The sequence below is a fragment of the Phodopus roborovskii genome, unplaced genomic scaffold (genome assembly GCF_943737965.1).
Source record: "Phodopus roborovskii unplaced genomic scaffold, PHOROB, whole genome shotgun sequence".
Classification (NCBI taxonomy): domain Eukaryota; kingdom Metazoa; phylum Chordata; class Mammalia; order Rodentia; family Cricetidae; genus Phodopus; species Phodopus roborovskii.
This window is the reverse complement of record NW_026126413.1, coordinates 6,662,933-6,677,963: the sequence shown is the minus strand read 5'-3', so window position 1 is coordinate 6,677,963 and position 15,031 is coordinate 6,662,933. Positions and strand designations below refer to the sequence as shown.

General features: G+C 39.5%; 1 protein-coding gene across 1 annotated transcript in view; it reads right to left on the bottom strand.

Annotated features, from left to right (window-relative positions):
- Positions 1 to 3,764: 3,764 nt before the first annotated feature.
- The window catches only part of Homer1 (homer scaffold protein 1), a 95,165-nt gene continuing 83,898 nt past the window's right edge, over positions 3,765 to 15,031 (bottom strand). The window contains exons 7-9 of the mRNA XM_051182978.1: positions 14,777 to 14,887; positions 13,961 to 14,041; positions 3,765 to 4,236 (exon numbers count right to left, since the gene is read on the bottom strand). Coding sequence (XP_051038935.1) covers positions 4,048 to 4,236; positions 13,961 to 14,041; positions 14,777 to 14,887 — 381 coding nt within the window. The 3' untranslated portion in view covers positions 3,765 to 4,047. The remainder of the gene's footprint in view (positions 4,237 to 13,960; positions 14,042 to 14,776; positions 14,888 to 15,031) is intronic.

Below are 15,031 nucleotides of genomic sequence, written 5' to 3'. Positions count from 1 at the left end.
GAGCACCGGCATGCACTTGGTAGATAGGAGTGTGTGCGTGCATGCGTGTGTGTGCGTGTCTGTATATATATTATATATATATATATATATACATACATATATATATGTATGTATGTCTATATATTTTAAAGGCACTGCTTTACCCAGTGGCATAACAGGTTGTCAGGCAGTGTGGTGCTGACTCGGAATTTCTTGGGTGAAGCAGTCAGTGATCTGGACTCCTTCTGCTTATTAGGTTTACATTTATTTTTCTTTATTTTTGAGACAGTCTTACTATATACTGCAATTCTCAATCCTCCTGCTTCAGTCTTCTCAATGCTGGGATTAAAAGAATGATGCTTCCTAGTTTAAAACAGTTTTTGTTGCCTTTAGGGTAGTGGAATGAGCGAGTCTAAAATACTATATATATAAAATACATACATACATACATATATATATATCTCACAAATGCTTATTATTACTAAGCATACAGTGTAGTATACTATTAAAGATTTTTTTTTAAAGTGTGTCAAACTCAAGTACTTCTTACCTGAAATTTTCTCCTTTATGATTTTATATCGCTGGAAGTAGTTCAATGGCACAGTGTTTGCCTAGGATGTGCTAGGTCCTGGGTTTGACCCCCAAGCACCATGGAAGGAAAAGAAATGATGTTACTTTACCTCATGGATGCTAAAAGACTATGCTAGAAGGTTCAATATGGTCTATTTTATGTCTTTAAGCACAAAATTTCAAATGCTAAAATTATTTGGTATCAAACAAATGAAAGGCTCAAAACAATAACCCGTAAGTTTTCCCCACGGCCTGCCACCTGTTGCAGTCCCAGAGACCATCCAGGTCAGGAGGCCGCACCCCAAGCACACACTCCAGAGGCAGACAGAAACACAGACAGCAGAGACACACCTGCTAAAGGATACATTTAATTTTAACAGAGCAAAGACATGGCTTTTCGAAGGTCATGTGATAGCTTACCATTCCAGTGTCACCTGAAAAGATAAGGGACAAGTTCTTCTCTAACTGCTCCCAACAGTTCAAAGGAAACAGAGCATCAGAGTTTTGACGGTGCTGCAAACTTCCTTTAGGGACAAGGAGAATGCAATTTCATGAATGTTCATTCTTAGTCTGGAGAGGCAGAGCGAGAGGGGGGAATGAGAAGAGGAGAATAAAAACTAATTTTCCAGGCAGGGAAATACTTATAAAACCTTTTATGTCAAAGTTAGGGTTTTAAAACATCACATACTAATGCAAAATCCAGTAGCACCTGTAGGGTTGAGGGGATACTGCCACTGCTTCAATGCTTTAGATACCCTTAACAGACCGAGCAAAAGAGCAAGTACATTCTCCAGAGGACAAATGTATTTCAAAATAAAAACTGTATTTTTGTTGTTTTTTTTTTTCCAGTTTTTGCTTTTGTACAAGATTTCATAGTTATAATAACGTATACACAAATGGGATTGACCTCTGCTCTCCTCCTGTGTCGCTGCAAGTCCACATTTCAGGCTATAGTCCCCAACATTAGGTTCTGATCAATACGTTACCACAGTTTGATCTAAATATAGATACATTATATAATATTTATCTCTGGGAAAAATCAAATTTTAATATGCAAATGTTTATATAATACAGCAATGGAAGAAGCTACAGTAGGCACACAACCTATGACTTAGAGGCGATGGGTTCTAGGTGCCCCTCTAGTGTAAGTGAATGTCTGAAATAGTCTTAAGAAGGTTTTATTTATATGTGCACTTGTGTCCACCTTATCCCAAGTACTGTACATGTCATGTCTACTGACAAGCTGGGAAGTTATAGGTGCAGCCCTCAAGAAATTGTTAAGTTACTAAAAAAAGAAACAATTAGGCTCTATTGGACATGGAAAACACTCACAAAATTTCCAATTTTAAATTTCACAGCAGTAGGAAAATATTAAAAATAATTTCTGTATATACATATAGGTATATGTATATATTGAATTACACATATGCCTCACATTATCAGTACAATTCAAGTGGAGACATTTTGGTGAGTTATTTTCCCATTAAATGATCACTATCCCAAAATTTAAAAATATTTTATTACATCATTAAAATAATTCACTTACCATATCAACAGCTTACACTGTTTTTTTTTTTTTTTTAATTTTTTTAAACTCTTTGTAACTAAATTCCCTGATCCCTAGTGTTAGTCCTCTATTTAAATTAAAACCTGGTATTCCTTGATACTCAGAGACTCAGATAAAATCGTATCTGTTTTCAAAATTCTATTCATCACATAAATTTTATTACCTGATTTATCAGAGAAATATCTCAGCTCTGAGCATGTGTACCTAAATTATTCTCTCTATAATAAACAGGTAAGAAAAATACCCTAAAATAGATGGAGTGACTGATGTGATGTTATAGGACATATAATACATGATGATTAAGTGTCTGATACAGATTTTTCAGAGACACCTCACCATAGAAACTAACTTTAGAAACAAACCATTTATTTTTCACTCTAATATAAATTGATATATATGTATGTATTTACATACATACACATAAATATAAAACAAAATTAGTAGTAAGAATCTGTTTATGAGTGAAAAAAATGGGTTAATCTGCTTCTTTGTACTTAACAATTCAATCATTTGGGGTACAAACAAAAAAAAAAAAATCAGTGCATTCATTGACTCCAGAGTTAGGTACTCAAGCATACACTAAAAAGAACCCTCTTCAACATCACAGGCATTGTACAGCAAGAATATATGTATTCCGATGCGATTCCTACTCGGGCAGAGCAGACAGCACTTGGCTTGCTTTTAAAATAGCTTTGTGAAAGAAATGTATCATATAAAGAAATGCATGTTTGCTAAATGTCTTAAAATTACATCAAAACAACACTAAAACCTGCTCTCTGAGAAGAGCCTGTTGAAGGTATTTCCTGTCTGGAAATGCCTAGTTAACAGTTCAAAATATTGCCTTGTGAAGTTTGAATAAAGACATGTTTTCAGTGAAGACCCATCTGCCACGGTCACAATTTAAATACAGTCCTCTGATTGGCTGATAGGTGGAAGTGGACCTCCTTGAAATCAGCTATACACCTTATAATTACCTATAATAAACCATAACCATTATTTTTTCATAAATTGAAATTCATCGATCACTCAGAAAAGATTTCTTGCCAAATATATAAATAAGTATAACTGCATATTTTCTGTAAATGTACTTAATGTTGCTAGCCTAAACCACTAAGGATGGACTGCTTTTATTTCAGTTCGGTGTGTCAAATTTACTATAAAAGAAAAATATCTGAGGGACTCAGCTGCCTTTGTTTAATTGGCTTTAAAATGTGTAATAAAGTGGGAGACAGTATCTTTTCATAAACACACGAATCAATATGGAAAAGTAAGTAAACTATACAGCAGACAAGATTGGAGAACAGCAGAGTGTACCACAGGAGCCACTCGAGCGAAACACTCCGAGTACAAAGAGGAGGAGCTGCAGGCACCCATTTACAGGGCGCTTCAGTTGAAGACGTAGCTCTCTCCCACACCTGGCAAGAATTAATTGGTAATGGCCCTGCTTCTCAGCAGTGCAAAAATATCCTGAGAAATTATTTGGATAACAACAAAAGACAGGGCTCTAAATTTTCGCACAAACACAGCTGTAGATATCATAAATAAATTAACTTAAAAAGCAGATAATCTTCACTGTGTTGAACAAAAAAAAGGAGAAAGGACCCAGACATTGTTAATTCTCCCATTGGCTAATATTGGGGGGGGGGGGATAAAAGATTGCATTAAGTGTCTACTTATAACTTTCTAGTTAACTATGGCCAATATACATGGAGGTAATTTGTAGTTCAAGTTTTTCATGTCTTTTTCTCCCCAACTAGCTACAAGCTAAATTCTAAAATTTATACTGAAATATACAATTCCAATTTTCAAAACACCCTCCTCCTGGAGGGATGATATGCAAAAAGTTTTGTGCAATCTTGGTGCAGAACCCAAACAGTCCTACGAAGACAGACAGTATCTTTTCATCAGTTGGCACTGAAATTTCACTCTCCTTAGCTGCATTCTAGTAGTTTGGCCAAATTATCTCTCAACTCTGTTAGTTCAAATATTTTCCCATCCAGGATTTCTAAGAGCGTCTTCAGGTCCCTTCGGAAGGCCTCCTGCTCGCTCTGACTCTTCTCCAGGCGCTGCTCTACGTCAGACAGCTGCCCCTCCAGGTCCTTATTTCGAATCTCAACTTCCTTCAGAAACAAAAGTTAACACATGCACATGTCAGTTTGGTGTTTGCATCAATACAACTTTCCGCTGTCCCTAGTGTCTTCTAGAATAAGTCTGACTTGCAGGCTGAGCTTCTGACACTCAGGTTCATACACCTGTTCTCCCAATAGCACGAGCACGAGGCAGCTACTCAGGGCTTCACCCCAGGGAGGCTTCAGGCACTTGTCAGGAAAGGCAGAACACACACCTGAGCATCCTTCAAACCTCGTTTTATTGCTGCTCATTTGTAACTGAGAAATCAGGTGAGAGTAGGCAGAGGCAGGAGAAAGTACTTTCTCCCAACAGGTAACTCTAAAGTAAGAGTTCAAAGAAAAGCAACTCCCTGAAATGAGATTATAAGATTGATACTGATACTGATCTTACATTCAGGAATGTATGTGTTAGGCTATACAACAGCTCAACTCTAAAGGCCATAAATAAGATACAGTAACTACATGTATCAGAAGTATAAAACTGACAACTCCAGGCTGAAAATCCAGGAAAAATGAAAAAATAAAAAATAAAAAGCATAATTTTTGACAATAAAAAATATTTAAAATTTTTAATATGGTTTAAATGCCAACAAACTAAGGATTATTTAGAAGTTATTAATGGCTTTTAACAATGTTTCTAAGCACGACAAATACTATATAATAAAGCAAATCCATAAAACCAAAATTACATGAGTAATGATTTAACTTTAATTTTAAAAACCAAATTTATAGCTGGAGAGATGGCTCTCTGTTAAGAGCACTGGCTGCTTGCTCTTGTAGAGGACCTGGATTCAATCCGGCACCCACATGGCCCCCCAGACCCAGCCGAACTCCAGTTCCATGAGATCCGACACCCTCTTCTGGCCCCCAAAGGCACTGCATACATGTAGTGCATAGACATACATACAGACAAAGCATGTATCAGAAGTATAAAGCTGACAATTCTAGGCTGAAAATCCAGGAAGGAAAAAAACAACATACACATAAAAACAAAGATCTATTTAAAAAAAAAAAAGGAAAGAATTTTGATATTTGAATTATGAATATTTTTCTTGACATTAATTTTTTACCTAATTTTCTCAAAAATAAATTAGGGACAAAAAGATAGCTCAATAGGTAATGACACTTGCTTCCGAAATTCACAACTTAAGCTGGTGTAGTGGCACACACCTTTAATCCTACTACTGGGGAGGCAGAGGCAGGTGGATCTCTGTAAATTCACAGCCAGTCTGGTCTACAGAGTGAATTTCAGAGCCACATAGTGAGACCTTGTCACAACAACGACGACAACAATAAAGACGACTCACAACCTGGGACACACATGGTAGAGGGAGAGAACAGACTCCACAAAGTTGCCCTCTGATATTCACATATTCACTGTGGCACACACGCATACTAACACATAGGTAAACAATAAGAACATATATGCAATAAAAACATTGAAGTCTTGAGAAAAAGAACTGGGAAAATGGACTTGAAAACATTAATGAAAGTAACAGTTGATAATTCTGAACATAATCATGTGACTCAGTAGTGGTAATTCTGAAGAAGGCTTGAGCAACATTATAACACTTCCCAGATAAGCTGCCATGTGTGGGAGAATTAAGAGAAAAACAGAACATGTATAATGTATAAATGAAGAGAGTAAAGACCCGATCAAATCTCAAAGTATTTGCTAGCTGGTGTTAGCCACGTCAATGTTGGCCACATGCGATTTCAATCATCCTTTAAATAATCTGCAGGGTGAAGATAGCTAGTAAAAGAATCAGGAATCAGTGTTTACAAATTCGGAAGCTAAATCCACAGACACTGTGAACTATTAGGGAGGAACAGATCCTGTGATCAAATGTAAAAATTCCACTCATGACTACACAGAGTGCTCTCCTGCACTTTAGCTACAAGCTTGGGGACAGAATGTTTCCAGCTACAGAAATAGACCAAGTGTCACCACCATGTTCACTTCACAGCCACAGCCTGGTTTGCCCTCTGCAGTCTTCCTTAGAAATGAAAGACTCCCTTGTACGCCTTGCCAACCAATGAAACACCCAAACATCTTAAATGGAACCATACAAAACACTACTCCCTCAGTTGTTAAAAGAGCCTTATACTCTCTAGAATGGATGGCCAACTCCAAGATGTGTCTCTGTAGGAATTTTACTAGTTAAATGACAAATAGCACTAGCACAATGCAGATGGCACCAATCTATTTTTAGATGGGGAGAATATGTTTGTAGGTTAAGAATAGAAAACCTAGAGAACAGGGGCCAACTAGGTGTGACTGAAGTCACAGCAAGCACCTTTCCGAGCCTGGGCACTCACTCGCCAATCCACTTTCTGGCCAGCGCTTGTCTCTCCAAGCTTGTCTTCTACCATCATTTTTGTCTATTGATTTCCTAGACTTTTAGTGCACATGAGGGGCACCAATCTCACACTGTAGATTTTAAAAAGGAAGGAAGAAAGAGAGGGAGGGAGGGAGAGAGGGAGAGAGGGAAGTAAAAGCACTTTATAGGCCAGATTCTCATATCCCTTTTAGAGGGTTTTAAAGGCCAAAAACCAAAGGTACAAAATTCTACTAGGCAAAGGTCGTATTCTATATGTGCTATATGTTAGACACTCAAACACTCGAAATTTTTTTTAAAATTACATAACTATAACCACTGCAACCAGGTTTGTTTAATGTTCTCTTCATTTAAATCCTGCACCATTCAATCTTAAAAAAAAAAAAAAAAAGCCAGACAAAAGTTATCTTATGGATATTTGCTTCACAGCTTATACTTAAAATATTAAGTCTATAATTAAGATATATTAATGTCTTATTAGACTTTCCACATAACAGGACATTTACATCAATAAGAGAAGCATCAATAATTCATTTCTACACAGAAAAACATGGGTAAAAGAAATGTATGCATTTTGCAGGAGTTATTTAACAATTAATTATTAGACATCTTTTATTCGGTACTGGGAATAAAATATTCAGCAAAGGTAAAATGGTCCCTATTTAATACACCATGCTTTCTAGGGGAAGATATTAGCAATAAAGAAATAGAAGGCATTTCTGAATGGAAAAGATGATGAGAGTCTGTACACTGACATCTGCCAGTCATCCTCTACAAACCATATGAACACACAATGACAATAAAGTTGTGAAAATTTCAGGACTTCAATATTACTAAAGACAGAGGACAAAGCAAGTGTCAAATCGCTGGCAGTCAGAGACCCTGAGTAACAATTTCTGATGGCCTGTTTCTCAAGCTGTCCCTCTAGTCCTTTCCAGAGGGAGTATGGCTGTGCAGGGGACAGAAAGAGGAAGACCTCTGTGACTGCCCACACAAGAATCAAAGCTTGGCAGGACAGAGCTGTGGAACATTTGAGGGACTTAAGTGCAAGCGACACCTCTTCAGAAAAGAGAGTCAAAGGCAATGGGCCTTGTAGTGCAGCAAAGGGCAAAAGAAGACAAACTTTAAACTCGTTATATAAAGAAAAATTAAAACATTGAAACACACACAACCTTTCTACTATTGCCCCTCAAAAAAAAAAAAGAGGGTGTTTGAACTATGACTTTATAAGGCACTTTAAACTGCCATTCTGTCTACAAAAATGAAAAGGTATATAATACTCATTCATAAAACAATAAAAATACTAAGTGATAGAGTAAAAAACAACAAAAAATTCCTCGAACCAATTACAAAACAGAAAACATTTTAAACATGATATTTCATGCTGAGTTATGGTTAACATAAAAGTACTCAAAAAGGAGTACCCCAAATTTAGGTACCCCAAATTAAGGATTTGGGCTGGAGAGATGGCTCAGTGATTAAGGTCCGGGTTTGGTTCCCAGCACCCACACAGCAGCTGACAGCAGTCCCAGAGTCTTCAATGACCTCCTCTGGCCTTTGACGGTACTGCAAACATGTGATATCCAGGCAGAACATGCAGGCAAAACACCCATACACGCACAATGAAAACAAATGGATCAAAAGACGAGAGCAACAAAAAAATCCCCCCAAAACTAAGGGCACTACCCTGAAAAGCAGGGGAGTTGATTAAATTGGTGAAAGAACCAAGAAAAAAAGAAGGGGGAGGGGAGTAATCCCATCAGAAATGAAGCGTAAGGTCCCTACCAAAATCAAAACACAAAAAGTTTTTACTAACACTTATAAATTCATTCACTGCTCCTCAATTAAAATTCAAGAGAATGAAAGGAAATTAAGTAGAGAAAAACCAGAAAAAGGTGGAAATAGAAGACAAGAAAATTCAATTACATATTAGATACATTGCAGAAGAAAAATAACATAAGAATAAATATTTAAATTTTATGTGTGAAACATTTTATTAACTTGCTACTGGGTATGTCTAGGGAAACCTAGTGAGGCTCTCTCTACAAGAATCAAGAGATAAAGTCCTTGGATATATACTATTATTGCTGCTGTTGTTATTATTTGACACAGGGTCTCACTATGCAGCCCCAGATGGCCTATAATTTGTGACCAGGCTGATCTGGAACTCACAGAAATATGCTAGACTCAGGATTAAGTGTATACATCATGCCCAGCTGGATAAGGAAATTAAAATGGCCCACTAATACTTGAGAAAAGTGACTTTCAACAATCACTTTGAGAAAAAAAAAATTTTTTTTTTTTTTTTTTTTTTTTTTTTTGAAAATAAAAGAAAAATCCTCAGCACAGCATGTGAGCAAACCAAGACCGAAACTGCAGGCCAGCTGACCCAAGCCAGAGTCACCCTGCCCGGGCGCCCAGGTGCCCGGGCACCAGGGCACCCAGGCACCCAGGCCAGCCCGCCCTGAGCCAAGCCTGCCTCTATGGTCAGAGACTGCTGATGCAGAGACACCAACCTGAGATAATAATGAGGAAAGGGCCACACAGCAGAGTCAGCCACTGAGCCAATGGGACCTTAGGAGGGCGTGTGAAGGCCGGCCTAACTTCCTTAACAAAGGAGTCTGCAGCGCTTGGCTACTCATGGACTCCCAGTGCCTGAGTCACTGGCTGTGCGTCTTCTCACCCCCTCCCCCAAGGGGTGTCCCAGCAGGGTCACCCACCACAAGGCAAGAGAATGAGAATTAGAATGAGACTTCTCAACAATGACATTGATTGGGACTAGAATGGTTAAGACAATGGAATATAAAGAAAAATAAATTTAACTATTTAATGAATACTTTGCCCAACTGAGATCCCTTCAGTTGGGAAAGCTAACCTGACTATTTTTCTTAATGTTTATTTATGCCCATATGTATGTGTAGGGTGCCATGTATATACTGATGCCTGATGCCTGTGGAGGTCAGACAGTGTCAGATCCCCCAGAACTAATCATAGTGTTGTGAGCTGCATGACTTGGATGCTGGGACTGATCTGGTCCTCAGGATGAGCAGAAAGTACCCTTAACAGCAGAACCAGCATTTCAGCTGGATTTGAGTGGTCTAGCCTCCCCTATTTCCACACTTAGAAACTTGGTTCCTGTTTTCCAGAGTATGTCACCTGCTCAGCCCTAGAAAGCACAGAAAGTAGTTTCTGACTGACACCATGATCAAACAAAAACAAAAATCCCAAACCTAGTAGCTACAAAAAAAAAAAAAAAAAAAAAAAAAAACAAACCAACCTATCTTTATCTTTAGTGAATATTCAAGTTCGTTGGTTTGGGGCTGGGGAAAGCTGTCATTTGTCATCTATCACTGCACAGTATCCTACTGCAAAAAGAAGCTATAAGGATAGTCTCAGGTTTTAAACACACACACACACACACCCCTACTGAAAATGATGCAATACAGTTGTACTTAAGGTTACTAAGGAGGACTAGAAGTTATGATGCCATGATGGCAGCAAAAGCATACGTAGCCCAGACTCTGTTTCCTTTTGTTTGTTTGTTCTTTGGCAATACTAGAGAATCAAATCCCGGGCTTCGCATATGCTAGGCAAGCACAGAGATATATGCTCTGCCTTTACAGGCTGGCTTGGCCCCCACCCTTTCCTTCCTTTACTGAGACAGGGGACTCTGTGCAGCCGCGGCAGGCCTCGGACTCTCTAAATAGAACAGGTGGCCTCAAACTCAGAGGTCTGGCTACCTCTGCTTCCCAAGTGCTAGGATTAAAGACATGTACCACTACCACCCGGCTCAAATTAAAATAATATTTCCCAAAAGAAATTAGAGAGGGTTTTTAGAAAAAAAAAAAAAAAAAAAAGACTAATTCTGAACTGGGACAATGGTTCACAATGGTTAAAACTCTCAGAAGTGTGAGGTTGGAGCTTGAATCCCCAGAACCCATGTAAATGCAGGGTGGATGTACTGGGTGGTTTTGTGTTAACTCAACACAAGCCAGAGTCATCAGAGGAAGAAGCCTCAGCCCAGGAAACGTCTCCATGAGATCTCATTTAATGATCAATGGGGGAGGGATCAACCCAGGGTTGAGCAAGCCATGGGAAGCGAGCTGGTGAGCAGCATCTCTCCATGGCCTCTGCAAAAGCTCCTGCCTCCAGGTTCCTGCCCTGCTTGAGTTCCTGTTCTGACTTTCTTGGCCAAAGAGGCTCTACTCAGCCAAAGGTAGAACACCAAGATAAACAGACATGACCAACAGATAGAGCATTGGAACCACGGAATGGATGGGTTACTGTAATTTTGTTATAAAAGGGACTAAGATAATTATAGGCATTTGATTAAGGTATGGATAGATAACTTCTTGATTTTGATGGCTATGCAAGTAAAGATCTTTCGTTTTAGAAGAGGAACAATGAAGAATTTAGAGGGGAAAAGCGTATGTGCCTCTTAGTCTCAAGCAGTTCAGAAAAGAGACATAACATATAGACGCACATGGAGAGTGAAAGAAAGGTCAGGATGGCGTGGAGGGACAGCCTGCAAATTATAAACAAACAGGACCAATACATTAAGGCTTGGGGAAAGTAAGGGAAAGACATATAATGAATTATTCTTGCAGCTTTTCTCTAAGTCTAAAATTGTTTCAAAATAAAAAGTTTAAAAATACATCAGAAACAACTAAGATCATTGCAAATGGTGATAACTACAAGATGGAGAATGAAGCTCGGTAACAGAACAAAGCATGCTTGGGAATGGGGGACTTAGTAGGCATCGGAACAGCAGTGCCTAAGTGGGCAACTCAGAAGTGAACTTCTGAGCTGACTTGCATTGCAGGGAGAAGCCAGGGGAACACGGTGGCCTGGTGGCTTAGGTTTTCAAGCAAGGACACCCATGTGCTCTTAAGGTGAAAGCACAACGAACACCCTAAAGATGAATGGAGGTGACAGGGCAGTGATACAGCTCATCAGATGAAGACTGCTGAGTTTTCTATCTGCATATGCACCTCCCATTCAACCCCACAGACCTCAGAGTCGGGTTTCTTCCAGCTCCACAGAACAGGATGGCCTAGTTCTCTAGACTTCTAAGGGAGAGTCAAGGGTACTGAGACTTTCGATAATAGATGTCCCATGTAGACTTTTCATGATAATACTCGACATTCAATGAAAGAAGTGTTAACAGCTGATACAATTTTAGGGACCTGCCATTAAATTAAACTATTACTCAACTGACAAGAAAACACACTTAGAAATATTAACAGAGATGTTTAATGTGAGTTTGATATGCTAAGAAGATTGAATAAACCTCTCAATTTCTCTTTCCAAGTGGGTCACTGCCAATATGACAAAAATTTACACAGATAAACATTTTAAAGAGACTCATTAGGAAAGTATTGTAAGCACACTGCAGTTAGAGTAAGAATGCCCCCCATATATATGTGAATGCCTGGTCCCCCACTGGTGACACTGTTCTGGGAAGGGTTAAGAGGTGTGGCCTTGCTGGAGGCAGCTTGTCACTGGGGTGGGCTTTGTGTGCTCTTGGGCCAGGCACTCTGTGCCTGCTGCCTGCTGCCACAATCCCTACTGTGATGTGATCATCATGGACTCACCCTCCGCAACTGTAAACAAACCCCAATTAAATGCTTCCTTTTATTAATTGCCTTGGTCATGGTGTCTTTTCACAGCGATAGACAGTAACTAAGACACATACAAAGAGTAGGCCAGAATCAAACAATGGAAGCGTCAGTCCTTTGTAGCTCTGTGTCTCCGATCACATTCTTCCCTCCAGCCCCAATTACATGTATCATACTCAGCCCCACCAGGGCCTCTCAGCCTCAGCACCCTGACATTTAGGGCCACATGATCAACGCCATTCATCAGCATCACTGCCTTGACCATTGCGTGATGGTAACTCTCCTAGTAACGAAGCTATAAAATGTCTTCACATATTAGTAAGTGATCTTTAGGATACTGAGCTGCCGGCTGAGAATCGGGACTCTACATGGAGTTTAAAGTCTAGAAATAACACTTTCTAGGGTAGTCCCAAACAGGCAATCTTTCCTCTCGGTTGGCTGAAGGGTCGCAACAGGCGTGACAAGTGAAACGGGGTGGGGGCTGTTTCATGTAGGAACCCTGTTTCCTTTTTCTGCTTTTCCTTGAGACAAGGCCTCTCTGTGGAGCCCTGGCTGTCCTGGAACTCATATGCAGACCAGGCTGGCTTCAAACGCACAGAAATCCTTCTGCCCCTGCCTCCTAAGTACTGGGATTCAAAGTGTGAGAAACTAGGCCTGGCCAAGTCTGTTTTCTTTCTGAAGGGTTACCACTGTTGCAGACTTCGGTGGTCAAGGACAGAGGCATTAAAGTTTGCCTGTCTCGATCTTGGGTTGGGCAAGTTACTTTTCTTCAAGCCCTGGGTTCCTCTGCATTGCACTGTGGTGTTCTGATACAGTTTATAAGGAGTGTTTGCAGCAGCTGTACACAGCAAGTACTGATGCTGAGTCCTCCTATAAACTGGTCCTCCTCCCACTCCTGGGCTTCCAGGTTCTCTTCATATGTCTCTGACAAACTGCTCACTTTGTGAACACACTTCTTTCTGTTCTAACGTGCTTCTAGGGGCTGGAGAGATGGCTCAACAGTTAAGAGCCCTGGCTGCTCTTCCAGAGGTCCTGAGTTCAAGTCCCAGCAACCACATGGTAGCTTACAACCATCTGTAATGAGATCTGGTGCCCTCTTCCGACCTGTAAGGATACATGCAGACAGAACACTGTATACATAATAAATAAATCTTAGAAGAAAACAAACAAACAAACAAAAAACAAACAAACAAAAAAAACAAAAAAAAAAAAAAAGAAAAGTGCTTCTAACCCTTTTTGAGGCAGATAGCTTAAGCTAGCAAAAGGCAGCTTAGGAATGAATTTTGAAAAATCTTTCTACATCTAACTCCTACCAACACAGGATGCATGTATGTCAACTAGAATCAGGAAGCATGTTAAGTATGCAGAAAAATAGGCAAAAATGATTAAGGCCAATGAAAGGAAAAGGGGTGACATCTGCCCCATGATGGTACAGGAATGCCAGATTCCAGACAGTAGCTAGGCACACTAAATAAAATCCGTCTGAGATGTTTCCCCTTAATTTTAAGGTACCTTTTAATGATAAAAGTAGAAGTTTCCAAAGTACTATACTAACAACAATTTGTAAATGACCACCAATGATTACAAACTACCTTAAAGAAGTAAACAGGGAAAGTCTAGAACAGTGAACGTTAGGCATGAATCAGAGGTACTAGGGGAAATAAAAAATAAAAATGAAGGCACAAAAAAGTCATTATGATATGAAAGGATGACTAACACTTTCTGTATAGAATCAATTAACGATTTTACTTAGCTCACCTGCAGTTTCTGAGTCAGAGAGTCCCTCTGCTCTTGAAGTTCTCTGGCATTATCGATTTCTTGTTTTAACCTTTCTATTTCCTGGAAAAGGTAAAGTAATGTCTTTAACAACATTTAACTTAAAATAAGGAGAGGGAAGAACTAAATTTCCCTTGAAATTAGTTCCCAGGTCTGAGGGAAGAGTAACTAAAAAAAACCACCCTTTATTGACTTTCAGAGGGATATGTGTCTGTATAGGTTTGTTGCCTGGAACAGAGTGAAGTTTCCTTCTTCCTTGCTTGGAGGTAGGGCAGGGTCTCACACTGTACCCCATCCCTTAAACTCACTGCACACAAGAGCTGGCTTCAACTCAAGAGCTTCCTGCCCTGGCCCCCAAATCCTGGGACTCCAGGCATAGTACCACATGCCCAGTTCAGAAAGATTTCTACCCTCAAGTATAATCGGATGGCTTTAGCCATAGCACTAAATACATAGCTTCAAGTTTGAGATACTATTTCCCCCTTAGTACATAAAGTAGTTCTTTTTGACTAGAAACCAAAGAAAGCATCAACTTGCAAAAATTCATTTAATCTCTAATGGTTTCCTGTCGATTACATAACTCTCATACAAAAGTTCAATAAATAGTTCAACACAGTTAATAACAACAGCAGAAACATGGCTGGGGAAAACAGGAACAAGCTTCATAATATTCAGCCCAAGTTTTATCTTTGACACAAAAGCCCACAGTCCCACTCTACTGCAGATAGCACTTCAGACCTGACAGTAGCTGTGCTGCAGTGCTAGCTGGACCACAGGGGATCGGGGAGTGGAGCCTACCTCCTCCTTCTCTTTCAGGGTCTCTTCCAGCTCTTGGACTGTCTGGTTTAGTTCTGCCTTGTGGGTGTGCACAGCATTTGCTTGACTGCTAACACACTCAAGCTCAGTGACCTGCAGTTAAATGAGAACACAGGTTAAATTAAGGGGCAATTTCAAAGGGCTTCCGGAAGTCACAGTAAGCTCCTGAGAAGTTAATGAATTTTGAATTACCAAATGAAAGACAATAAAGATTCTCAGCATAAAATACATTCCCTA